The sequence below is a fragment of the Ambystoma mexicanum genome, chromosome 9 (assembly GCF_040938575.1).
Source record: "Ambystoma mexicanum isolate Mex_15411 chromosome 9, UKY_AmexF1_1, whole genome shotgun sequence".
In the NCBI taxonomy this organism is placed as follows: domain Eukaryota; kingdom Metazoa; phylum Chordata; class Amphibia; order Caudata; family Ambystomatidae; genus Ambystoma; species Ambystoma mexicanum.
Window position 1 is genome coordinate 144300775 of NC_090931.1, and position 27614 is coordinate 144328388.

The following is a 27614-nucleotide window of genomic DNA, read 5'->3' on the forward strand; positions in this document are numbered from 1 at the left end:
AGTCACTCAGTACCGCTATAAGACAACCTCAGCAACGCCCCTACACAGGCTCATCTTCCTGGTCATCCCTTTCGTTTTTACTCCTCATTTGGGAGAGGAAGGGGACAGGCCAGTCAAAGAGGGCAAAGGAAATTTCCTCGGGGGCGAGGAAGAGGTGCTAATCTGCCCCTTCAGCCGCTGCTGGAGCTGCCGTGAAACCACTCTGAGGTTTTGACTCACAAGACCCCAGTGGGAGGCAGGATCTCACAGCATCTGAAAGAATGGCGGGGCATTACTTCAGATGCTTGGGCGCTGGAAACAGTATCCCAAGGTTACTGTCTTCCCTTTCTAAAGAAACCTCAGAATCACCCACCCGCAATAGTACATGTACCTGTAGCGGAAAGGAACAAGGGTTGGTATTCCCATTATTTCCTCATTCCAAAGAAGGATGGAGGACTGAGACCCATCTTGGACTTGAGAAACTTGAACAAGTTCCTCAGGAAGGACAAGTTCAAGATGGTCACACTTTCTCAGATCCTTCAGGCTCTCCAACTCCAAGACTGGTTGGTATCATTGGACCTTCAGGATGCTTACTTTCATGTGCCAATACATCTCAAACACAGGAAGTACTTGAGGTTTGCAATTGGCAATTCTCACGATCAGTTTCGAGTTTTGCCTTTCGGGTTCACCTCCACCCCAAGAGTTTTCACCAAGTTGATGGCGGTAGTGGCAGCGAGTCTCAGAAGAGGGGGGGGGGATTCATGTCTACCCCTATTTGGACGACTGGATGATCAGGGTACGTTCACCAGAACAAGCCCGGGACCATCTATCCAAGACTTGCCACTTCCTTCACAAACTAGGGTTTTCTCTGAATTTAAAAAAGTCAAACATGATACCATCACAGAAACTCCAGTTCATAGGAGCAGTCTTGGATACTTGTTCGGACAAAGCCTTGCCTCCCGAAGAGAGAGCTCACCACACTCTGCAGATGGTAACAAAATTCCAGAATGCCCAATATCTACCGGCCTTCGACTTTCTCAGGTTGCTCGGTCTCATGGCATCCTGCATTTCTCTGGTGCCAGAGGCCAGATTGAGAATGAGATCTCTTCAATGGGCTCTCAGGACTCAATGGTCCCAGTTCTCAGGGGAAATGTCAGATCTTTTACAAGTTCCAACCAGGGTGGCACACGATCTACAATGGTGGACTTGCAGACAGCACATCCTCAGAGGGGAATCTTTTTGGCAACCATGGCCGGAGATAACCGTAGTGACCGACGCCTCCCTTGCGGGATGGGGAGCTCACACCAACGAGTTGACGATCAGCGGTCGTTTGTCTCCATCGGAGTCCAAACTCCATCTCAACCTATTGGAGCTGAGGGCAATCAGACTATCAGTGAAGGCCTTCCTGACAGCTGTACGGGGAAAGAATGTCCTGATAATGACGGACAACACAGTGGCCATGTACTACCTCAACAAGAGAGGTGGTGTAGGGTCACTACCACTGTGCAGAGAGGCAATGCAGCTCTGGTTCTGGGCAATACAAGAAGGGAACTCTCGATCTGCCATTCACCTAGCAGGAGAGCAAAACATAGCATCGGATGCTCTGAGCAGGCAGAGCAGTCTCCCACGAGTGGGAGTTAGCTCAGGAAGCCCTTCTGGAGATCCTCACCCTTTGGGGAACCCCTCAAGTGGATCTGTTCGCGACCAGTGTCAACAGGAAATGCAAACTGTTTTGCTCAAGGGAATTTCCCCTGAGAGGAGCTCTAGGAGAAGCATTTGTAGTGGACTGGGAGTTTCCACTGCTATTCGCGTTTCCTCCCGTCCCTGTGATCCCTCAATTAATCAGGAGGTTGAGGAAGTTCGGGAAAACCATGATCCTAATTGCCCCGGATTGGGCCAGGAGAACGTGGTACCTGGACCTTCTAGACATGTCCATCTGCCCTCCAATACGTCTTCCAAAAAGAGAGGATCTTCTCTCGCAAGGAGGTAACGTTCTCCATCCAGAGGTCAACATACTCGACTTTCACGCATGGCTTCCGAGAGGTTGAGATACAAGGATTGGGACCTTCTGGATGATGTAATGGAGATCTTGCTTTTGGCCAGAAGGCCAGCAACAAAATCTTTGTACCAGTGTCGTTGGAACAAGTTCAGTAACTGGTGCAGGGATAAGAATGTGGATCCCTTTTGAATGTGATATTCCAATGGTATTCTCTTTTCTGTTACATTTAGCTAATCTGGGGCTCCAGGTTAGGACGATAAAAGGATACGTAGCAGCGCTATCCATCTTCAAGCGCTCGTCAGAAGAAAAATCTTATTTTAAGATGCCTTTTAATAATACAATTTCTAAAAGGTTTAAACCATGTTTTTCCACCAATACCTTTTCAAGTTCCTGTGTGGGATTTAAATTTGGTACTGAAATTTCTGACATGTGCACCCTTTGAGCCTTTACATTCTTGCCGTTAAGGCTTCTTACTCTAAAAACTATACTTCTAATTGCATTGACATCGGCCCGCAGAGTGATTTGCAGGCACTTTCAAGTGGTCCTCCTCACACCATCTTTCATAAAGTTGCCCTTCAAGTCAAGCCCTCTTTTCTGCCAAAAATAGTTTCAGACTTTCACCTGTCACAGAAAATAATTCTACCTACGTTCTTCCCTCCTCCTCACACAAGTAAGGAAGAGGAAAGACTACATAGGCTAGATCCTAGAAGGGCTCTTAGCTTTTATATCTCAAGATTGTCAAAAATACATCAGTGTGACCAACTGTTTGATACACTGGTCATAAGTTAGGACTACCTGTAACTAAACAAACATTATCTAGATGGATAATCCTAGCCATAACAGAGTGTTATAGGCTAGCTGGAAAAGATCCCCCTGAGGGTTGGTTTAAGAGCTCATTCAACTAGGGGCATTGCAACTTCAACAGCACTTAAAAGGGGTGTCCCTGTACAAGATATTTGTGCAGCAGCCACATGGTCATCCATGCATACTTTCATAAAACATTATGCTTTGGACTCAACTACCTCTCAAGGAGGTCTATTTGCCAAATCTGTGCTACATTCAGTAAATGACTAAAAAGATATCTGTACTCCCGCCTCCAATAGAAAACTGCTTTGGGAGTCTTATCTAAGATGAGGAATACGTGGGAGGACACAACCCATTCGAAGACCAAGCTACTTACCAACTGTAACGTTCTTTCGATTGGATGTTCCTCCCACGTATTCCTCATCGACCCTCCCAACCTACCCCACAGTACAGTTTACGTGGTTTACACTCTGATTTCTTTTGAGGCTGGAGTCAAAAGAGGCACGCTTTTAACAATGGTCATGGACTCTGATATACGGAAAAAACAGAACTGAAGCCAACGGGCGCGCTCAAGGCCTTTATACAACGGATGACGTCTGTGCTCGATAGAGGCCGCCAAGGGACATCGTCGCTGCCTTGAGTGGAGCGCCCTCTGCTGGAGAGAGGAAACATTTTCTGAGGCGAAACCTAAAGGTAAGGATATATATCTAAGATGAGTACGTGGGAGGAACATCCAATCGAAAGAACGTTACAGTTCGTAAGTAACTTGTTCTGTCCTGTACACTTAATACTAAACTTCTGGCATTTTGTTTACTTGTTTGCACAATTCCAGATCACCAGGGGGGAATGACTCCCTTCCCCTGACCTTCCTCTCACTTTAGGGGGGAAGGGAGGGAGGTGGGGGAACCATGCCGGTCACCACACCGGTCTGGTCAGAGAGGATTCGGGGTCACTATCGTTGCCTTAATTTTTCAGGTAGAACTAGGAACTTTTGATAGGGACATATATAATTTATTATGGAGGGAATATTGATAAATGAGTACCAACTTCGGTTGGGATAATTGTATGTATATATGTTATATGTACAGAGCTTTGGTGAAAGCGCTATATAAATCATTAACATGGCAAGTAGCACATTCAAGTAAAACACTGGAGATCAAACGAAATGTTGTTTACCATGGATCACAAGTCTGTGCTACAATTCAATATTCTGCAGGGACTGCAAAGAAGCTGAGGGTCTGGAAGGGCTGCAGCAAGCCCAAGGTTATGGCTGGGTTGAGAAGCTTATCCATGGGTGTACACGTGGTGAGAGATGAACAGTTAGCTTGTGCAGAACAGTGTGGATGGTTGCCAAAAGAGCTTATGGGCTAAGTGAGTAGAGCTGCAGCACAGTGAGGCATGGTCACAAGCGAAGCTTTATGTTGGCATTTCTTTTATAGTGTTTGGGATAACTCCAGAGTAGGTGTGTATGTGGGGTTCCTATGGATAAACAGATTAATAATTGTTACCTATTCCAATAATGGGGACATTTTGTCAGGGCAAACTATATATATCTGGCAACAGAATCTGTAGAGACTTAGTGTAGGTGCATGGTATTTCAATCTTGCGGTGACTGCTGGTGACCTTTGGGGTGCTGGGGAGAATTGTTGCTCGTTGAGGTGGTTTTTGGATGCCACAAGAGTGATTCCTTCAATGTTGTCACAGGAAGACCAGAACAGATATGACGGAGTAGAGGAGGGAAGGCGTCCAGAGGTAGGTTGTGCGTCCGTGTATGATGTGCCAATTCCAGAACTGGGTTCAATTTGTTATACCAAAAAAAAGGTGGAACCACCCTGGCAATAATGAAACCCACTTAAGGCAAATGTTAAAGGAGTTTCAAAAAAGCTTTAAAAATTGAATGAGTCTGGTAAAATGCATGCCGAAGTAAGTGTGATTGAAGTAAGCGTGCATTTTGTGCCATATAGTTTACCATTTGCACTGACACATATTCTCCTTGAAAAGCATGACCTCGGTTTATTCTGGTAGAAGTTAAGCTGGAAATCCAATATTTTATTGACTGTAGGCCTTGATACCTAGCTGGTATGTATGTATGCATGTACACATGTCCTTTATGCTGCATATAGCTTCATGTGAAATGCACAGAACATGCATTACATATTCACCTCACTGGAGGTCATTCTGGATCTCTCTGTAAATGGCAAGGGGACCACTTGGAGATATAGGGGTGGGTCCAGGGTTCCTTTTTAGATTTACACCTGTGACAAAATTAATTGTAACTGCCACCAGCCATGTCCTTGAATTGCCCAGAACGCATTTATACGGATTCCTATAAAGCCTGCCAGCGTTTTCCAGGTGCAAGGAAATGCCAATTCAGTATGAAGCATCTCCACCCACATTTTGTTTTAAAAAGGAGAGAGAAGACTAACGCACAGATGGCATGCCGTTGGATATATTTGACAGAGCAGATTGGGGGGGTGACAGATTAGGAAATTACGACCTGAGCTGTCTATAAAATCCCTAAAGATCGTATAGAAGCGCCATGGACCCAACGTCATGGTGCTAGTTACTATTGCAGTGAGATCAGCTGTAGACTCATAGCAAACCTAGAAATCGCTATGTGGCACAACATTAATTGCAGAGAGAATCAGAGTTACTACCGAACTAATACAGCTCACCTACTCTGCTCTCTCTGTTCAGTGCTCACTTCGTGTTCCTTATAGTAGGCAGGAACTCGAGCCCAGGGCCTGGGGCAGTATAGCAGCTGCAGGGGTCCATCGCACGCACGCAGGCCGGCAGGTCGGGGAAAAGGTCTCCGACTGGTGTCAGGGCAGCAGCACACAGAAGTGGGGAGGAAAGGCGTGGTGGTGGTACGGTCCATCCACGGGTGGGTGGCTAGCATGCCCACATATACAATGCAGCACAGGTTCAGCAAAGGGTTAAAGGGACACTGCAGCATTATGTGGCAACTCTCTCAAGCGTGGAAGGCTCCCTGGGCAGTGCTGCAACAGGAAACCGAGCAGTGTGTACGTTTTTTTTTTTTTTTTTTTTTTTTTTTTTTTTTTTTTTTTTTTATTGAAACATTTACTCAGTTTAAAAAATAAAGAAAAACTGAGTTATCAAAAGTAAAACGAAATTGTCCTCTCACTTTCCTTCCCTTTCCAAGGAAAAGTCTTCACGCAAAGCTACCTCACTCTCCATGTACGTTTCGACTTTAAGTGGATGACAGAGAAAGAAAGAAAGTCTATCCTTTATTGTGATTGCGATGAGGTGTTATGAGTATTTATTTCTTTCATCGCTAGCTCTATTTGCTTCGCCATTGCCACTGCCCAATTCGTTTTCTCTCCTGAGATTAGTCTATCCCACCACTCGTCGGGCTCCAAGATCCAGGCGTTGTCTAGCAGAGGGCGAAGGTAAGCTATTCTGTTTTCTCTGGTCATTGGACAGTTAATCACAAGGTGCTTGATGGATTCAATCGTATCCAGGTTTTTGCAGAGACGGCAGGACTTTGTGGTCTTAGGGTCACGAATGGCCATGATCTCCCACGTAGGGAGTAAGTTCAATCTTGCTTTCAATAGAAGGTTTCTCCGTTTTTTATCCGGGAATTTTTGACAGTATTTTAACAGCGTTTTTAATTTGTTGAAGGTCGAAGGTAGGGTGGCTAAAAGTTTGTTTTTAGTTGCCTTTTCCACTGTGGTGATCCAATCCCACTCTTCCATTTTGCGTTTGACACGATCCGGATTTTCCTTCAGGTCTTGTTCGGAGCAGGCTATTTGGGCTAGGTCATTTTCTCTTTTCTCTTTTCTCTGCCCAGTTGGATAAGGCAGTGCATTTCCCTTTTTCCTTTTCTTTCCTCAGAATTTCATATAATCGCAGGGAGTCAGACATGATGATTTTTCTAAATAGCCTCATTGTGCTTTGATCCACCATGGATGTCAGTGAAACTAGGCCCAGTTCACGCCTAATTGCCGGCATGGAGGTCGATTTGGGTAGACCCAGAACTGTTTTCCATACGTAACCCTCCAGTTTGGGCCATAGCTTATGTGGTAAACACAGCGATGACTCGGCACCATATAGTATTGATGGGACCACCTTTGTTTTATAGAAGGTTATGGCTGGGATGAGTGAGAATTTGCCGTATTTTCTGTCCACTGCTCTTATTTGGGCAGTCAGCCGCTTTGTTTTCTCCCAAAGTTGACGTTGCCAGGACCTGTCCACTCCAGAACAGTCCATCAATACCCCTAGGTATTTGATGGTTTTTACAGTTTCGATTTCAGTATTCTCCAGAAACCATGTCTGCTGTTTTGTTCTTTTTTTGCTTTTTTCGAAGACCAAGATCTTGGTTTTTGACTCATTGATTTCCAGGTTATTTTCTCTCATATACTTTGCCAGATTAGTCAGTTTGCGCTGAAGACCAACTGGAGTTTGGTCGATTAGTATGACATCATCGGCGTACAACAGGCGAGGGATCTCCGTATTTCCGATTTTTGGGGGAAATGTTCTAATTTTTCTTTCTGACTGGTCATAATCTCCCAAAAATGCATTGAACAGGGCGGGGGCCAGTGGACAGCCCTGTTTGACGCCTCTATAGACTTCAATCTCTTCAGATAATGTACCCTGTTGATTCAGTTTGACCTTGATTTTTGTCTTCTCGTGGAGGGCTTTTATTGGCTCCAACACCTCTTCCGGACATTTCCAGTGGTGTAGTTTTGACCATAACTTGTTACGATCAATCTTATCAAAGGCCTTCGATAGATCCACGAAAGCCAAAAAAATCCTGGGCGCCCCATCCTTGACCTTGGCTTTCAGGATGTTGAGGATTAGGATGTTTATTGATGTGCTCCCGTTTTTTTGGAAACCTGTTTGGAGGAAGTCCCTCGACGGGCTGTTTTGTTCCCATGATTTAAAGTGGGTCAATAGCAGCGTCGCAAAGATCTTGCCTATAATGTCCAAAAGAGCGATGGGTCTATAGCTTACTGGCTCATTTCGGGCTCCCTTTTTGTAAATAGGGACGATGATCGCAGTTCGCCATGTTTCGGGGATCATCTTTTTTCTGCCACACTCCTGAAAGATTTTGCTAATCAATTCTGACCATTTTTCCGGGTACCGCTTGAGGTCCATATTAGTAAGGCCATCCGGACCGGGGGCTCTTGATGTTTTTAGTTTGGTAATTGATGCTTCTATTTCACTGGGGTTGGATACATCGATCCAGGATGAATTCGACCGATTTATCTCCGTGTACACTTCGCCGTCTGGTCTCTTGAATTCTCTGGTCAGATAAGCAATCCAGCTGGATTCGGCCACCGCGTTTGTCTGCGCTGAGCCTTGAGTGTTTGTCATTTCTTTTATAAGGCCCCAAAATTCACTGGATTTTTTTGTCTGTAATTTGGACATCATAAGCTCCGCATCTAATTGAAGTTGGGAAGCTCTCTGCTGTTTTAGCCAGTTTTTGTACCCTTTTGTTTCTTGCTTCCATTTCTCCCAATCAGCGGAGGCATTTGTTTTTTTCGCTATTCTTTTTCGTTTGCGCACCTCTTTTCTTTTGTCAACCACTGCTTTGTTAAATGCATGTCTTCCGGTCCCGAGTATCTTAGTGGACTTTTTAGCCTGGGTCTCGTAGGCCAATAACAAGGGTAAATAGTTTGGTCGTTCATCTCGGTTTGATTCCTGCAATTTATCAACCTTTTCGACCCAACCTTGCTTGATTTTAGCGATGTCCCCTTCGCTTATCTTTAGCCTTGTTCTTTGTCGAGCGTTGTTCCATATGTTTCTTTAGACGGTTTACTGCCTTGCCAAACACAAGTAAGCAGGTTATGATCACTGTGTTCTGTTTTTAATACTTTAAAGCTTGTGATACCTGCTGTAAGGCCGTCAGAGATAAAGATGTAATCAAGTGTCGCGTTTGCGGAGTTTCGTTCCCATGTTGGGAGATTTACTTGTAAGGGGAAGAGATTGGCAACGTTTTGGATATTTCTTGCTTTAATAACTTGGTTCAAAGCTTTCCCTCGTTCGTAAGCTGCTTCTCTTGATCTGTTCCCTTTTTCATTACCCAAACCAGTGGGCCTTAGGACACTGCATTTTGCGTTAAAGTCACCGCATATTATGATGTCGATCGAGTCAAAGTTCTCATACAATTTATCAATGGTACCCCTCATGTTGTCACAGAATGTTTTGATAGACATCCGTTGAGGGTTCCAGTAACAATTTATAATTGCTACATTTTTTATAGAGCTGATTTCATTTTTGTCGCTTATCTGTTTCCACGAGGTCAACACCACCAATACTTTGTATGCCTCCTTCCATTTAATTGGAGCCGATAACCCTTTGCCCGTTTTAATCGCCACCAACAGGCCAGACGATGGTCTGCCTAATAAGCCTTTCACTGCCGGTGAAATTTCAACTGTGTAGCCGTCCAATGCAGGTTTATCCATCAGCCATGTCTCTTGGAGACATATCATATCGTAAAACCCCAGGTTTACTTCACCGACCTTTGTCAAGTGGGCGTGCCCTCTTGTATTCCACGAGCACAGAGTGAAGGTCTCTATTTCAGGCCGTTCCTCATCGTAGCAGAGTGTGAAATCACCAACGTTGAACGGCCCCGGTCCTTGCTATTTTTTGTTGTTTTTATTCCATTTTTGAGTGAACCATTTCCGGGGGCCTGATTCCTGGTTTACAGATTTTACACCATTTCTGGGGTCTGGAGAACTGTTTTTGTCGTCTCTCCTCCTTACTTCAATGCCGACCTCACTCTGTTGCTCTGGTTTCCTTCCTCGAGGCGGACTACTTTCAGAACGACTATAAACCCTATCCCGCTGATTATTTCTGTAACGTCGCCAGATTTCGTCACGAGTGTCGTGATATCTCTTTCGTGTGGTTTTCTTTATCTCCTTGTCCCAGTGGTGGTCACGGAAGGGCCCTCTTAGTCCATCCTTCTCTACTGCCTCTTGTCTGCGGTTTTGGCGATACAGGTCTTCCGTCCTTGATTTATAGTACACTGATCTAATGGCGATATCAGCCTTTTTCTTACTCGCCAATATTTGCTCCGTTGGCTTTGTGATCTCAGTCAGGGTGAAACCCAATGACTTTAATTCTTCGTACGCCAGTTTGTCAATCCGCTCAGTTTCTCCTGCTTTAATGTGAACATAGGCTTTGGCCCTTTTCTCTCTGTGGTATGGTTCTACTAACACCACATCTGCTGGTCTGATTTTGTATAAAGATTTCGTTTTGTTCATAATCTTCATGATTGTAGGTCTGTTCAAAATCAGGTGGCCGCTCTCTCTCTCTTTGCTCAAGCTTGAACACTCTTAGTGCGTCTTTATTCATTTTATGATCTACTCTTTCTCCCCTTTGGGCTCTTAATTTCACTGGGCTGTTTTTTTCATTGAGTCCTTTAGGCTTGGTACTTGCCTTTTCTGAAGCTGTCTTAAGTCTCTCTTTAGGGACGACGACTCCTCGGTTTTGTTGCGGTGTCGCCGTGGCCTCTTTATTTTCATTTTCCATTTCGACTCCTCTATTGTCCCCTTTTTCGTCCTTTTGATGTAAGTGTAGTCCGACAATTTGCCCTATCTGCTCTATGTCTCTGCTTTTCTCTGTTTGCTCGTTTTCTTCATAGATCGACATATTCATTAGGTCAGACTGTAGCATAAATTCTTCTGCCGTTTGTGGTGATTTGGGAGAGGTTACCTTCTTTATGCAACTTTGTTGGCTGTTTAAATTTACTTTTTCTTGCAGGAGTGCCTTCGTTTTTTTGCTGTTTATTAGGACTCGGGACTGGTTTTCGTCTTTAGGTGGACTTCTTAAATCGACTGTCTGGTGATGGATTTCGTCAAGCCTTTTGGATGTGGATTTATTAAAGAAAACTGGATCTTTCCACGCCAACAGCGTTTGAGTGGTATTTCCTATCAGTTTAGGCTGCGGCTGTGATAACTGAATTTGTGGTTTTTGGCTGTTTAGTTGAGCCCTCTGCTCGTTATTTATTTGTTCCATAATTTCTAACTTTTTCTCGAGTTTACTGATTTTGCATTCCCAATTGCGATAAGGAGAGGTAGCACGATTTTCTATGGCTGTGATATAGCTTTCAACGTGAGACATTTTATTCATCATGTTGGATAAAATTGCAGTGTTGTCTTTCACCTCTTCTTTGATCGCCTCATATAATTTGCAAAATGGGGCCAGCACAATAGTCATAGCCGACCATGTCTGGTTTTTTACTCGGCGACTCTTTTTGCATTGCTGCCGCTATGTCACTTAAACGTCTCTTTTTTGGAGATGCCAGGATTTGTTCTTTTCTTCGTGTAGTTGCCTGGAGGTCGTTATATGAGGAGTCTCGTCGAGGGCTATGGGCGTTTTCATTTAGCATGGTTTGATTACTTCGCCCCTTATTCGCTAAAACCTGGTCCCAAAGGGTTTTGGGCAAGTCCTTTACCTCTGAGACTGATTTGTTTTGAGAGACCAGCAACAGATGTGGTCTTGTCCAAGCCGCCCGCTGCTCCCCATCAACTGCTTGGTTTTTCTCTGAGTTTGCATCGCTAATGATCTGCCCTTCTACTTCCTTAACCACCTCCGATCCCTTGCTCGGGTTTTCTGCTTGGCTTTTCATCTCTTGAATTACTTTCTTTGGGTAGGAAGTAGGTTGGCTAATTAAAGAGGCCGTCAGTTTTTCCCTCGCACCTTGATTCGTATTCTCAGCTGTTATATTGTTTCTTAATAGCTCTTCCGTGTCTTTTAGACTTTGTACTTTTGCATTTTCGTTTTGCTGCTCCTGTCTCTGGATGTCATTTGCGTCGAAAACAGATTTTCTCGCTTTAAGAGCTTGTGGGAGATCCCCTACTGCTTCCAACAAGTCTGCGTCCGATACTTCGTCTTCTGTTAGAATTTTTCTTTTTTGGTGTTGAGTGAAGAAGGCCTTCAAGAAGTTTTGATTTGGGGGGATGGAGGGCCCCTTTAGTTGCACATCTCTTCTAGTTCGTACTTTTTTGCTAGTTTGTTCTGGCGTCTCTGATACGAACTTTGATCTTTTGTGACCATTTTTTTTACTTTCTTGGAGTACCCTCTTTCTTCCTATTTTTAAGAAGGTGTGGTCGGTTGAGCTTTTAATTTCCCCTTTTTCCAAGATTTCTGAATTTGATGCAACCTTTGATTTCTTTATCAGGTCAGCCGATTCTTTAGTTTCGGTATCTGAGTCCACTTCGATCGCTGCCTCGTCGTGTCTTATTAGTTCTTCTGTATCTGTAGTTAAGTCCGTATCTAGGTCTGAGTCCGTTTCGCTGCTGTTTGTCTCCGAGCAGCGCTTCCGTTCGTTTGATCGTCTTTTAGGATGTTTACTCGCTTTTTTTGTTTGTTTTTAAAGTGGGTGACGCAGCACTAGGATTTCTGTGGATCAATGCCGTTACCTGAGTGGCCTTATAGCTGCCATCAAGGCCTTCCTTTTGTGGTACATTGAGCGGGGGTTGTTGGGGATTTTGGGTTTCCCCTTTCGCTCCTTCACCACTTTCAGAATTTGTATCAGCGTACTGTATACTCATTTTTGCATGTGGGGCGCCACCCGTTTTATGGCTTGGTTCGCGAGTGCACGCCCGCAGATTTTCCTTTTCCTTTAGCGTTTGGAGCTCCTTCATATCAGTTATCTCCCTTTGACCCGCCACTCCATGGCTCTCGGTGGTCCGCGTGCCGGGCGTCCCCTTTTCACCCGTCGCGTTTTCCCACCTCACCTTACCAGTGGTCTCCAGACGCACCCTAACGATGTCCCCTGGACTCACGGAAGGGGTCGGGATGGGGGTCCTAGGATCCAGGAGGTCTACTCTTCCTGAGGGCTCGGCTAGGGACTGGGCTTCCAAAGGTGTAAATGCGTCAGGATCGATATCGATATCACGTTTGCTTTGTGTTTTCTTAGGGTCACCCGGGGTGGGGGACGGCACCATAATAGAAGTACATACAGGTGGAGTCGTGGCACTATGCTTGCTTGACCCTTGATTTGACCTCTCCGGCCGAGCCTTGGGAGCACCTTCAGAAAAAGTTTACCTCGTAGAGGGAGGTGAAGGTGGAGTTGGGGGAGTTTAAGATGACAGATTCACTCACCGTTCCCTCTGAAGGCAGGTGCTTTTGGATCGCTGTCAGGATTTCCATCCGCTCCGTGCTCCTTTGCACTGCGCCGGTTCTTGCCGGTTTCACGGCCGATTCGGATTTAGTTCTTAGTTTCTTTCCCATGGGGGGTGACCACGCGTGGAAAACTGGATGCGGTCTCACGTCAGGCTCCATCCTGCTACGACTCTGCGTATGCAGCGGACTGCAGCAGACTGCTCCCAACTCAGCTCGCAACTCCGCTCCGCGGTGTTTTCGGTGCTGTTAACCACTTCCTGGACACAACGATGTGGTCAGAACACAGGACTGCAGCAGACTGCTCCCAACTCAGCTCGCAACTCCGCCGTATGTTTTTAATAAATTGCAATGCTTGTGGTAAAAATAAATCCCTGATTTTACATAAACAAAATACCTGATTTCGCATACATATTTCAGCGCATGTTCTGCAGGGTTGTAAATGTAGGAGTCCAATGAAAAACTTTAAAATCGCCAAGTCGTCGGCTAGACTCGTTTTGGGCGATGAAGAAGTTGAAGTCAATGGAGAGTGAGTACCAATGGACGGGCAGTTTTGTGAGGAGTGAGCCCCTGAACGTTTATGGAAGGCATTTAGATGCATTGGGAGGGTGACACTCTGCAGATTAAGGGGGAGTTGAGGGGTATACACATCCATTTACAGTCCCCTCCTAATCGTCGTATCAATGGCAGTTAAGCATACATGAATATTTGTCTGCGTTTTTATATCCCGTTTTGAAACATACTTGCCATCATTCTTTGACCAAAAAGATGTAGGATTTTTCAAGTTTGAAAAATAATTCCCAGAAACAATGACATAGCAGGAAAATACAAAACATACAAAAAGCACAACATGGAAAGATGTTGAAATGTTAAAAATGTATAATTCTGAATGCTAACACCAAATTGTGGGCAGATGCTGTGTGATGGTGTTACACTCTGCCACTTGCTTTCACTGCTGGTTCACCTAAGGGTTGTACCGGCAAGAGTGCAGGACAGAGCCAAGTAGCTGTCAGATCAGTGGATTGGTCTGAGTGCAATGAAAGTAATCACATACCAGCCCACTGTACAGACAGACTAATTCATGTGTTGCATGCTCTGTCCTGGAGCCTGCCTTAGAATCGCATACATTACCTGCCACTGTTAAAAGCAGTAGGATCTGTTACTGAAATCTGTAGGCGGTAGGGCTGCTTCAAAAGCAGTAGCCTACTGCCTAAATCTGTAGTGTTGGCAAGTATGAAACAATACTCTCACTGCATGCATTAGTCCCGCAGACGTAGCTGATATGCCATAAAATAAGAGCCACAGGACTAAATAAAATCACCAAAGTGATGCACTGTACCTTTAAGGAGTAAACTGGGTCAATGCCTGCGCCCTCGCTGGATAAAGCAGATTTTCCTCAGTTATACAGATACAAAACAAATACAAATTACTAGCCCAAAATCAACTTCTTTCCTCCCTGAGGCCAGCCTTCTCTCCCACTCCTGAGAGTTCTGCTCTGACCATGTGTTCCAGCAAAGCGAAGGCACTTTCAGTCAGCCATTTGTCTGACAGAAAGATTGTTTAAAGTTGCAGAAATAAATTGGCCAGAAAGCATTTTTTCGCCTCGTTCCTGAGGTTAAAGAAATGTTAGTCTTTGCCGAGGCTGGAAGAGCACATTTGCTTTAGCTGCTGCAGTAGCAGCACACATAAACTGATCCAGGGGCTGAAAGCAGGCACACGTCCACTTGTTTCAGGAGGGTAGGGAGAAGGGGGGGGTGAGGGGGTGGACCATTTGCTACATAATATCAAATGTGCCCTGATCGCTGTGCGCCTGCCTGCCTAGCAGGCTTCAGATTGTCTGGGGCTGGCTGGTCACATTTATAAAATGGTACGATTTTCAGCATCTGCAGTGCCTAGCGTGGGATGATACTCTTGCCAAATGGATCACCCCAGGTCAGGCAGGCAGCAATGCAAGGGAGAGCCTACCTGCGCCTGCCGCAGAGTCACGCCGCGGGATTGTTGCTGCTCAGCACACAGTATTTCTTTTTTTTTTAACATCGATCCGCACGACAGACGCTTCGATTCTGAGTGGAGCGTCCGACAGCTTTTGGGAGGCTGCAAACTGCGTTTTGGGCCCACACACTCTGAGCCGGAGAAGAAGTGCCTCTTCAAGGCTTGCTCAAGGTTTGGTCAGAAAGAAGTGCATCTATCGTATGCACCCAGACCACGTTACAGACGCATTTGCCATCTGCCAGTCCTTCTCCTCAAAGAGTAGGAAGGATCGCCAATGGAGGTTGCTGGCGTAGCTTGAGGAAGGTAAGGCTCTAACTCAGAGTATGTATGCAGAAGTAAGAGTGACACAGTGGTGGCATATTTGTTGGCAACAACTTTCTTATAAAAGGAAAATAAAAGGAAACGCCTATCTTGCCCTATTTCTATGAGGGGTTGCCCAACCTCAACAAAAATACTAAGGAAACTGTAAGGATGTCCAGTAAAGTAAAATGTCCACCGTCCTGTGTCCAAACCTATTTCTGTTCCTTACACTCTAGACTAGAAAACTGGGTGTCTTCTTGATCCAGAAGGAGGTCCCTCTCATTCTGGATACAGACTCAAATTCTTGACGATAAAATCTTGTGAATTAATCTTTAACTTAAAAGGTCTGTCTTAAATGTTTTTTTTTTAACTTTGTTTATTTTAAATCAAGGCAGGATGACAATTGTACAACAGTTTATAACATCGTTGCAGCATTTTGAGCATGTTAACCACCACGCGCTCCCATGCGCCCTTCCACCCCCTACCCCCAACCTTCGACCAGGGTTCCGTCCAGCTGAGCGGTCTGTCCTGCACCCCCGTCTGTGTCTCTTTCGGGGTTTCCCCGATCCCTCAGGGTCCAACAGGCGTTAATGGGTTTATAGGTTAGGGCTGGGAATTGCTGGTCGTATTCTAGGACCGGGGCCCAGACATTCTGAAATCTGTGGAGGGTACCTGCCTTTGCCTCTGTGATCTTTTCCGCTACCAGAATGTCCCAGAGCTTCGTCCACCACTGGGCCAAGGAGGGGCCCTCCGGGCCCTTCCAGGCGCGGGCCAGGGTCGTTTTCGCGGCTAGTAAGCATTGAGTCAGCAGTTTTGCTCTGTTGCCGGCCCATGGGTAGGTCTTGGTGATCGGGGCACCCAACAGGACGGGCTCCGGTTCTAGCAGGATTGCTGACCCAGTGATTCGTGCGATGGTCTCTAGGCATGTCTTCCAAAATTGTTGAATCCGTGGACAAGTCCACCACATGTGGAAAAAGGAGCCCGGGTGGCCGCACCCCCTCCAGCAATGGTAATCCACTTGGGGGTACATATGATGCAGTCGGAGGGGTGGATAATACCACCGTAGCAAGACTTTGTAGGCGCTTTCCCTGTTAGTGATGCAGATAGAAGAGGTGTGTGTCCGAGTCCAAATGTCCACCCAGGTCTGGTCTTCTATCGGGTGACCTAGGTCCGCTTCCCACTGGGCCATGCAGCGTGTTCTCGTGCTCAGGAAGTCCCCTAAGAACTGCCTGTATCGGGTGGATATTCTCCCGCGCGCCGGGAGGGCCCTGAGCGTTAGTTCCAGGGCGGTAGGGGGCCGTGTAGCTGCCTGCTGAGTTTGAGGGTGTGTGCACCAATGACATAGTTGAATATAAGTGTACCTGTCCCGTTCCTGGAGTTGAAATTTCTCTTTACATTGTTCGAATGTTAGGGGTGTCCCCTCTCCGTATAGCTGGTCTAAAGTTTCAAGGCCGCCATTTATCCAATTTTGGAAGTTCCGGGGGCTCGCGCCAGGCGAGAAGGCCGGGTTAAAGAAGATCAGGGATTGAGGGCTCAAGCCCCTTGGAATTCCTTTCCGCTTCAGCGCCCAGTCCCAGGACCTCAGAGTGTGCTTAGTTGCCAGGAGGAGGGCTCCCCAATGTGCGCAGAGAGGGGGTGGGATGTGTGGCAGGAAGCGCAGTGGTAGTGGTGTTCGTGATTGCTCCAGCTCCACCCATCTGGGACGGTTTGTAATTATCTGCCATGTGTGGATCTGTGCTAATTGGGCTGCCACCCCGTAGGCCTGCAGGTCCGGGACTCCCAGGCCTCCCAATTTTGAGCCCCCTAAAAGCGTTTTCAGAGGAATTCTCGCCTTCTTACCTCTCCAGATGAATTTCAACATCTTCCTCTGTAGGTTCCAGAGGGCTGGGGCGGGGATTGCCACTGGGAGGGAGGCGCAGGCATAAAGGAACCTCGGAAGGAGGTTCATCTTGCACGCTGTGATGCGCCCTAGTAGCGAGATCTCTTGTGTTGTCCAGCGTTTCAGGTCCCCTTCCAATTCCCCGAATAGCCGGGGGAAGTTTGCCTTGTAAGTGTCTTTCGGGTCTGATGGGATATAGACCCCTAGATAAGGGATCGCTCTTCTTTCCCATGTGATTGGGCACATTGCAGCTAATGGTTCCCGTTCTCCTGGGGTGAGGCCAATGCTTAGAGCCGTAGATTTAGTGAAGTTCACTGAGAAGCTGGAGACCTCTCCATAGTTAGTTATTTCTTCCAGTACGTGGTGTAGGGATGAGCTGGGTTCCGAAAGCATGAGCAAGACGTCATCAGCGTACAGAGCTATTTTATGTTGCAGAGAGCCGACCATCGGGCCTTTGATCAGATTATTCAGCCTGATTCTTTGGGCAAAGGACTCCATGGTCAGGGCAAAAAGCAGTGGGGACAATGGGCAGCCCTGCCTAGTCCCGCAGGTCAGGGGGATCGGGGCTGAGGTGTGTCCATTGAATCTTAGAAGTATCTTCGGGCCTGCATAGTTAGCTAGTACCATTGATTGAAATATTGAGCCAAAGCCGAAGGCCCCCAAGGTGTTTTTCATGAATGTCCAGTCCAACCTGTCGAAGGCCTTGGTCGCATCCAGAGCCATTAGGACCAATTTCTGGGCGTTTCGGGTGGCAAGGTCCACCAGGTTAAGCGTTCTCCGAATATTATCCCCAGCTGCCCGGTGTAGGATGAAAGCAGCCTGGTCTGGCTGAATGATCTCAGGTAGGATGGGACCCTGGCGGTTCGCCAGGATTTTAGAGTAGAGGTTTGCATCAATGTTCAGTAGTGCAATTGGCCTGTATGAGGCCAAGTCCCTTGGGTCTTTCCCCGGTTTAGGTAGGAGGATGGTGGTCGATTCCTGCATCGAGGGTGTCACAGATCCAGTATCTCTGAAGGAGTTGAAGAGCGTGGCCAGGGGGGGAACCAGTTGGGGCCTAAATAGTTTATAGAACCTAGCTGTGAAACCATCTGGGCCCGGGGCTCGTGATTTGAGTCTTGATGGCCTTCCCAATCTCCTCTTCTGTGATGGGTGCCTCCAGCTTCTCTCATCGTGTCAGAGTCGGGGCAGCGCAGCTTTATCTAGGTATTCCATTTGTTGTGGTTGGTTTTGTGGGGTGGCTGTCATGATCTTGGTGAGGTAGTCCACTGCCAATTGTTGCTTTTTGGTTTCCGAGAAATGGATGACTCTGTTGTGGTCACGTAGGCCCGCGATAGTGTTCGTTCGCCTTAGTTTGACTAATTTGGCCACTAGGAATTTATTTGCCTTGTTGTTCGACGCGTAATATGATTGCTTGGCCCCAGCCATGAGAAGGGCGGTCTGTTCTGCGTAATGGGCTTCCAATTTCTTTCTGGCGATCCGCAAGACTTTCTGTGCCCTAGGGGACCAACCCTTCCTTTTGAGGACTTGTGCTGCGGCCCTTAGATCGTCTTCCAGGGCTGTCTGGGTTTGTCGCCTATTCCAGTGGTAGGCCGCACCTTGGGCGATCAGGGTGCCTCTGATCACCGCTTTCATGGCATCCCAAGTGTTCGCTACCGAGGTGTCTGAGACAGGGTTCTCTTCAAAGAAAGTCTTGATGGATTTCGCGATCTTGTCTCTCGTTGCCATCTCATTGAGGATCGGGACGTATAAAGTCCATCTGCGTGGGCAGTCAGCTTTTGGGTTCTGGACCCGGATTCCCAAGCTTACTGGGGCATGGTCTGATATGGCCTTCGTCCCGATGGTTACCTCCTTCACAAACGCTAGAGTCTGAGGGGAAGTTAGGAGGTGGTCAATCCTTGAGAAGGATCGGTGGACGCCTGAATAAAAGGAGAAGTCCCTTTCGGTGGGGTGAAGTACCCGCCAGGCGTCAACCACCTCTAATGACTGAAACATCTTGAGGAGGCTCAGTGCCTGGGAAAAGTCGCTCGGGGTCGGGGGGTGTGATCTATCCTTTGTGGGGTCCGGAACGCCGTTAAAGTCTCCTCCGATTATCGTTTGGCCTTCTATGAAGGGTGGGAGGGAGGACCCCAGTGAGTCATAGAAGTGTGATTGCCCAGTGTTGGGGGCGTACACCAAAATAAAAGTACATCGGTCTCCCAGCAAAAGACATTTGACTGCTATATAACGGCCCTCCGAACAAGTTTTAGTCTCCATGATCTGTGGGTGTAGGTCCTTCCGAAATAGGATTGCAGTGCCCCCTTTTTTAGTTCCTCCGGAGGCGAAGAACTGGAGGGGGTAGCCACGGGAGCGGAGTCCAGCAATGTCTGAAGGCGGCAGGTGCGTCTCCTGGAGCATGGCTACCGCCGCCTCTTCATCTTGAAGTTTTCGTAGGATTGACTTCCTTTTAGCAGGAGAGTTCAGCCCATTGACATTTAAGGAGAGAAATGTCAGGGTTTGGTGGTCTGCCGGCGGATCAGGCGTTGTGAATCGAGCAGGGGGAGGGGGGGGGGGGAGCCGAGCGGGGATGGGTCAACTGCCATTCCTAATGTGAGTTAGAAGTGTGTCATCCTGCACTTGGGGTTTTAACATGCGCCCCCAACTGGGGGGTGTAATCATAAATAGCGGGTGGGCCGACATTGTGTGTGTGTGTGTGGGCGCACCCTCGGCCAACTGGGCCAATAAAGGAAATAAAGTTGGTTTTCAAGGATTCAGTGTTGGTTCTATCCTCGGAGTGGGTATGAGCCGTGGTTGTGGCCCGCCGCCACCGTCGAGGAGCTCTATTTATCCGAAAGTGAGCTGGTGGTTCCTAAGTGGGTGTAGGCAATCAAGTTGTGGGTAATGTAGCTTAGATCTCTGAAGAGGGCTTCCTCCCCAGTTATCTCCTCCTGTTGTTTCGCTGGATCTTTGACCAAGAAGATCGCCTGGGCTTTGGGGAGGGGGGAGGTTCAGCGTCCCCAGGTTTTTCATGATTCGGCGAGGGGGTATCCCTAGGTGAGGTTGGGTGCATGATTCTATTTGCGTCTTCCAAATGGCAGATGCGTTGAACCGAGCCTTGGTAAGAGAACTGTAGCGCCGTTGGGAATAACCATCTGTACCGTATCTTTTGGTCTTGGAGAAAGAGTGCTAAGGGGCGGAGCGCCCTCCGTTCTGTAGAGTGAGCAATGAAAGGTCTTGGTAGATCGGCAGGGAGTTGCCTTGGAACGAGAGGTCATCTCCCGTACGGCTAATCGCTGAAATAGCCTCCTTATTTGTGAAGAAGTGAACCCTCGTGATCACATCTGGGGGAGGGTCGGAGTCCACTCCCTGACGTGGGCGCAGTCGGTGGGTACGATCTAACAGCATTTGGGATTTGTCTAAATCCGGGAGCAGGGCTTGAAAGAAATCCCCCACGTATTCCCCTAGCTTGTTGTCGGGGACAGAGGATGGGACCTCTCGGATTCGAAGATTATTGCGACGCGCCCTGTTTTCGAGGTCCTCTTGTTTGAACTCTAGGATCTCATATTTGCCCTGTAGGACATTGATGGATTGCTGGATTTCTCAGAGGGAGGCGGTGTGGGCTTGTGAGCGGTCCTCGATCTCCCCCAGCCTCTGGTCAACCTCTTTTACCCTCTGGTCAGTCTGCTCTACTTTGGATGTGAGTTCGGCTAAGCAGGAGCGGAATTCAGATTTAATGTCCGCCATGAAGGCAACCAGGTCCTCTCTGGTAGCCAGGGCGTCTTTTTCCTCTGTCTGTTTCTGTGGGGTCAGTTTGAGAGGGTCCAGTTTCTTACCTTTGTCCGCCCCTGCGAACATAGTGGGAATGTCTGTGGCTTTACCGCCCTTTCTTTGCCTGGACATGGTAGCTGTATCGGAGGGATTGCGTCGAGGCGATCCTGGTGGCAACCTGGAGGGGCCCAAAAGCGTGAAGGAGGCCTTGTCGGGGGACCCTCTTGGCGGGCCTCTCCGGAGATCGAGTTCTGCGAATGCTTGTGGGTTGACCGAGTGACTGCGTATGTCCCGTCGTGGCTGCCGTGAGGAGCCCGAGGTTCGTAGCTCCGTTACAGGGTGGGTCAGTGAGCTGGTCGAGCGTGGGCCGGGGCGCCCCAGGAAGGTTTCGGGGGGTAGGAGTTTGTTAGATTAGGACTTAGCCGAGGGCGCTCTAGTGTGCTGTGGCTCCGGGGCCCCCTCTGTTAAGCGCCGGTGCTTCTCATCGGCGGGCACCCTTGTCGGAACTCCGGGTGTGGAAGGGCTCCCGGAGGCTGTGGTTCTCCCTCTCGCGGGTGGTGCAGCCTTCTCCCGGTCTCAGGCCGGTTGCTGGCAGCAGATCTGCGGCTGCTCGCGTTCTCAAGAGTCAGTGTATCCAACCTCTCGGCATTACGGCAGCTCCTCCCAGCTTGGGCTGTTCTCTACGCTGGGCTTCGCGGGCGTCCGCCATCTTGGATTTCGCGGCCGGCCTCGGGTGTAGGGTTTGAGAGTCGAATTCAGGCATAACGCGCGCACGTTATACAGTGAGCTTGGGCCGTGTTGTGCCCGAGTGGTCCCGGTCATCCCAGATGGCATTGGTGGTCTCGGGGCTAGAGTGGAACCGCATAATATCCGCGGCGGCGGCAGGTCATCCACGGGAGGCTTTAATGGAGCGACCGCATCAGTGGCGCTCCAAGCCACGCCCCCCCGTCTTAAATGTTTCTTGAAACATAAAAAACACAGTTCCCAGATTCAGGGGGGGAAGCCTCTTGACCCGTCCTGTCTTCAGCTCATAAACGTAGCATCAAGTCTGGTTCACTATCTTGACAGAGGACCTCCTGTTAACAAAACACAATTTCCAAATATCTTCAGTTCACCAATGTGGTATCATGTCTGGCTCACTATCCTGCCAGACTTGATTGTGTATTTTAAAGTTCCAAAAAAGCGTCTCTCTTTGGCAGTGCCCCCGACCCCTTATTCTGGTTTCCTGCAGTTTCCTAGTTTGCTTTGGGTCCAAATCCCTCTAGGCTGTTTCGGGATATGCCTGATTTGTTCTGTCACTTGTCGCTCGTTTCTCTTTTCTCTGAGTTCCAGGCTCCTCTATTCTCTTAGACTTGGTTTGGGACCCAGCCCATTGATTATGTACTTCTTCGTGCTTGTGTGGGTTCTTAACTCCTGTATACTTCTCTTGCAGCCTTTGCCCACTTCCCTATGGGTCCCAGACCCTGATGTGCACTGGCGAGGCTTCCCTGTTTTCATATGGGACCCAGACCCTGGTATCCTGTTTCTGTGGGACCCCAGTCCCTGTTTCAACTAATGCCCAATTGTACAGATTTGGTGTACTCTCCTGCCAGATATTGTTCCACATAGGATTAGTCACAAAGTTTGTCTCGAACTGTATAACTCTTCCGTTATCCTTTTTTCTTCTTGTGATGTATTAATGCGCCTTTGAATCCATTTAGCTCCCTTCGTGCCCCAGTAGCCGGCCTATCCCTTTCCCGGGAAGTGTTGGTGCGGTCTCTGCTCTATCCTGGGAGCAGCGAGGGGCTTCTGTGTTGCTGCCATGCTCAATTTTCTATCTTTGGTGGTTCTGCAGTGTTAGGCTCTCCCTCGCATCTTTGGCTGCGTGCGTTCTCCTTCTCTCTTCGCCGGATGGGTTTCTCTTTGCTCCACTACCAGCCAGGTCCCTATTGTATGGACCTCCTGGAGAGAGTCGTCCTTCCTCGACAGCGTCTCCGCTTCTTTGCTTCGGGTCCCTTGCCATGGAATCGTTGTCCGTTTCCTCACTACTCCAGGGCTTGCTGGACGCTGTATGCTGTCCTTTCTTGCTTTTTATCACTTAGGCTGTCTCTAGTAAGCTGTTGGTTCCTGAGTGGGCTTTTTCCTCCTTGTCTAATCTTCTTTGTGTCGGTGATGATTTGTATTAACCTGGGTACGCCTCACACCTCCTTGTCCCAGTATGATTAATGAAGTCCTCTACTCTACTCTACTGAAATACATGGAAGTGTGCAGGGAGTACTGGGGACTGAGTGTGGTGAAAGGACAGTGGGCACAATAATGGAGGGGGTGAATACTGCATTCTCCCAGGGCTATCGTCACTGGTTCCACAGTGTGTTTCCCTCACCATGAGATCCCCACCTCAGGAGTACCACCACCGCAGGGGGGACTATCAGGTAGATATGCTGGAGAACAAGAGTTGCACGTAAGTAACTTGTACCTTCAATACCACCAGGGTGAATAACTCCATTCCACTGGCCCACGTCTCATGTAGCTTCATATTCACAGTTCATGTTTGTTAGAAGGGTCCCCTGACCCTGACTTCTTCTCTTCTTTGATTGGTATCTCTTTACCAAGTACTGCGACAAAGAAAACAACTTGTGATACTTGCTGATTTTGGGTCCCAGACCCTGGCTTCCCTGTGTTCGGTTTGCCCCACTTGGCTGACTCTCCTGCCATGTATGACAATGAAGAATATACCTCGCTCCTTGATGTGGGTTCCCCGAAACTTGTCTCTCACTCTCTGGTTCAACTCATTTAGCTTACTCTTTCGCCAAGTATTGATACGAGGGCAATGCCTTGCTTCATGGTGTGGGTCCACGACCCCTCTGGTGATCAGTGGTTTTGGTATCACGTAATATCTCCAACAACATCGCCATATATATGGTCGTTGGGAACGGCCATAGGTGATATTTTTATTGGGGATAATATTTGGGGTTTTTGGGAGCGAGGTTGCGGTGGTGTCTCCTGCTCCCTTTAAAATAATACAGGGGTTGCGGAGCTGACCCCTGCAGGTTCCATGCCTTAATATCGGGGCAAAAATATGGCTTTTTTTTTTGTCTGCGATATTTTTGCGAGGATATTAACACATGGAATCGTGGTTTTCGTTGGACCACTGTGCCGAGGAAGTGTTCCTCTGATGCAGGACCACTTTGCCACCTGCCTCGTGTCCCTATTGGGCCTCCTGAACTTCCCCGTAGCTGCTTTGGGATCGGGTAGCTCTCCGGTTCTTCCTGCGATTGGGCGTTCTTACGGTAGCACAAGCGTTCCTTCTCCCTTGGCGCGGTGGCTGCTCGGTTCTGCAGTTTGCTTCTGATGGCTTTGCCACCGCACCATTCTTCAGGCCTGGTGGGGAGGCTGCTTCCTGCTTGGCCTCCTCGGAACTTCCGCTGCGCTGCCTGTTTATTCTCTTGACGCAATTCCAAATTCCGGGGTTCGTCGCTGGCTGAAGACTGCAAGTCCTTGTTTGGTTTCCTATTTCTTATGCAGGCTCCAGCCTGGCGCAACGTCCACACCTGCAGTGGTGGCTGTCATGTCAGTCCTTATTCCTCCTATGGGCCACCTTGTCCCAGTACTTGGGTCAGGCAAGCCCTCAGAGCTCTCAGTGATCATCTTCGTCCCAGTACCTTTTGTTAGGTTAACCTCACAGATGTTCCAGCAGTACATGGGCCTACTCTCTCTATGGTAGTCTGTGTTGGAAGAGTGGTCGAAGGACTCAAGGGGTGTATAGGGCATGGGAGGGTGTGTTCACTGCGTTCTCCAAGATGTTCTCCCTTGTCCCCAGAGGGGAGGTCTCGTTTCATGAGATCCTCCCACTGAGTAGCACCTCCAGGGGGACTGTCAAGTAGCAGCCTCACCACCCTGGCCTCACGGGAAGGGGTTTTCCCTCAGGGAGAATTGAGGACATCTCTGAATTCATCGCAGAACTTATTGGGGGCCATAGACAACTCTCACTCGCTCCTAAGATTAAGCTTTGACTGCTCTCCTACATACCTTGTTCACCAGAACTAGGGTGGACCCCTAAAAGCCCTCCCTTAGGTTGATTTTAGAAATTAATCGCAACACCCCCCCCACCCCCAATGGAAGTCTATGTGGAATGCAGTAGATACTCTGCTCCAAAGAATCTTGGCCATAGACCAGAGGGTCACCTGAGGGTATCACAAATAATTGCCTTCTTCAGGAACTAAAGGTAGGTACTTGCATCAGATGTTTGTTAAAATGGCTCCAGCAGCACAAAATAACACCATCAGTAGAGGGCTTCCCTTCTGGATGACGTTTACATGATCCAGTGTCTAGGGTCTTCCACCCTGAGCCTTAAACCCAAAATGACCAGAAGAGAAGCAAAGGACCTTCCCACAGCATCTAACTTCAAGTCAGAAGTGGAAAAATGCAAGAGTAAGACTCCTGGAAGACGCAGGAAACCCGTGAATACAGCTTTCAGTGGCTTGGTATACTAGAATTGAGGCAGCTCAGCAGCAAACTATCCCAGGAAGGGGACAACAGCTAGAGCCAGACTTTGACTTTGACATCCTAAGCTGAAGAGTTGGTTGGGTGGTGAAGCCTCATGACCCCTCTGAACACCAGCAGCAATCCACAGCGAAGCAAAAATCCCAACGAGAAACTGCAGGATGCAGCAGTAAACTATTCGAGAATGGAGGGCGTGGCCCAGCAAATGTTGGGAGCAAGCAGGTTTCTTAAGGAGCTCAGATTGGATTTCCAGAGTCAAAAAACCCTAACTAGGATATACTCGAGGCACTGCATATACCCAAGCCACAGCATATGTCAAGGTCACTGCACTTAGCAAGTATTGCAAGTAAGGGATTTAAAATTGTCAAAACAGTGTGGAAGCGTGGGAAAAATCTTTGGCCGCCTCCAAGTTCCAGAAGTAAACCAGCAAGGGAGCGGAGCAGAGTTGTGACATTTACCAGTGAAACTGACTTCAGTACTTGGATTTGAAGAATAAAATTGTGTCAAGCTTGAATCACTACTGACGCTTATTGACAGATCCAGTCTCTGATGTTGTATGTTTAAAATACATGGTTATAACGATACTATGTTGGGTTCATTTCACTCAACGTGTTGAAAGGATTTGGAATTGATTGGTATAACATTTGCATGGCCTTTTTCGCTTCATGTGCATGCTCACCACGCCACTTTCCTAAACATGGCAGTGGCTTTCCTCTGTCCATGGCTCATGCAGAAATAAAATGCGATCAGCTTCGACTGGTGTGCTCTATATTATAAGTGTATACCCAAATTGTTGGTTAGTTGATACATTGGTCAAATTCCAATTTTGATCTCTATCTTTGTCCAAGGGATAGAAATGTGTTGAGAGCATGTGTGTATCCTGGATTCAGTTTTTTTTATTTTTTTTATTCAGGTACCGTAAGGTCTCTGGAGACACCTGTAGTGGTGGGGACGTTGAAACAAGATTAGATGGTGAAAAAGTGCCATGTCCAGTTGACGGTAAGTCTGAATACCTGTACCGCTACCATAAATATTATTCAGTTTTATTTTGTGAGCTTAGTTTGACTACAAATCGGTGCATAATGTTATTGTTTCTGTTAAATGATTGAATACCAAATCTCAGCAAAATATCATTTGAAGTGTTGGGAGTGCAGTGAGGGCAATCATAGACCAATTATGTGACATCTCATCAGAAATCAGTAAAAATGCCAGGGCAGATGTACACTATATAAATACACCACAATTAATATCTGTTGGGAATCGAGAAGGGTGTTTAAGTGGGTGGAACTGATAACTGGGGAATGCCTGTCGGGTATATACTCTTCTGTCATCAGGCATACAGCCGCAGTTTGTGATGCAACAAGAGGAATGCACAACATTCTGGATCATTGTGCCTAAATGGCCACAGTACTGCACTCTGCGTTTACCAAACCCTGTGCCAAGGTTAGGAAACCTGCACAGGCAGGCCAGGGGTGGTTTGACACAGAATATCTTTTATGCAAGATGGACAGTTTGGCCTGTATTAAAGAGAGACCAACAGCAGATGTAAATTAAGGGCTTTTAGATCAAAGTATAAATTCATGAGTGTGTCGAAAAATAAATCATTTTACCAAGAAAGATGGGAATCCTTGTAGGAGGCAAGCAAGGCATCAGACCCAGAAGCTTTTTAGTGGCTTGTGGTGGGCAGGTCCCATGATGAGCATAATGTTTTACAATGTAGTATGGCTCTGGACATTTGGTGGGCACACTTTACAAATCTGTATAAAGCCTTGGAGGTCCCTCGCGATTATTTGGGTTACCAGAAAGATCTGCCCATGGACGCATTAGATTTTTTAGTGCGCACAGATGAGGTACTCCAGGCCATTTCAGCCCTGGGAGGTGGAAAGGTGCCGGGCCCGACAGTATACTCAATAGACCTTTTTAATCATGAGTAAACAATATGGGATCCAGTCTTGGCAAGAGTTTTTAACGCAGTGATAGAGACCGTGTTAGTCCCAATCAACTGGCGAGAGACTGCGATTGTGCCGATCTTTAAGAAGGGTCGAAAAGACCAACCAACAATCACCGCACCATTTCTTTGTTAGATGAGGCAGGGAAATACTTTGCAAACGCTATCCTGGGACACCTCCAGGAGTGGGCAGACTCAACTGGACTAATATATTCTCTTCAAGTGGGCTTCCAACAGGGGATGGGCACTTTGGGCAAGTGTCTGAGACTTGTCCTATTTGTAAAATAAATACACGTGCATGAACAAAAACAAGTTGTACACTGTATTTACTGACTCAAACAGCATTTGATGTCGTACCACGCAATACATGGTGGCAGGTTTTACATAGTTACAAT

The 27614-nt window shown here is 47.6% G+C and overlaps 1 protein-coding gene across 2 annotated transcripts in view; it reads left to right on the forward strand.

Annotated features, from left to right (window-relative positions):
- SORL1 (sortilin related receptor 1) overlaps positions 1 to 27614 on the forward strand; it is a 1341481-nt gene that overhangs the window by 326457 nt on the left and 987410 nt on the right. For both annotated transcript variants that reach the window (XM_069614318.1, XM_069614319.1), the window contains exon 16: positions 26185 to 26270. In XM_069614318.1, the coding sequence (XP_069470419.1) occupies positions 26185 to 26270 (86 nt within the window). The remainder of the gene's footprint in view (positions 1 to 26184; positions 26271 to 27614) is intronic.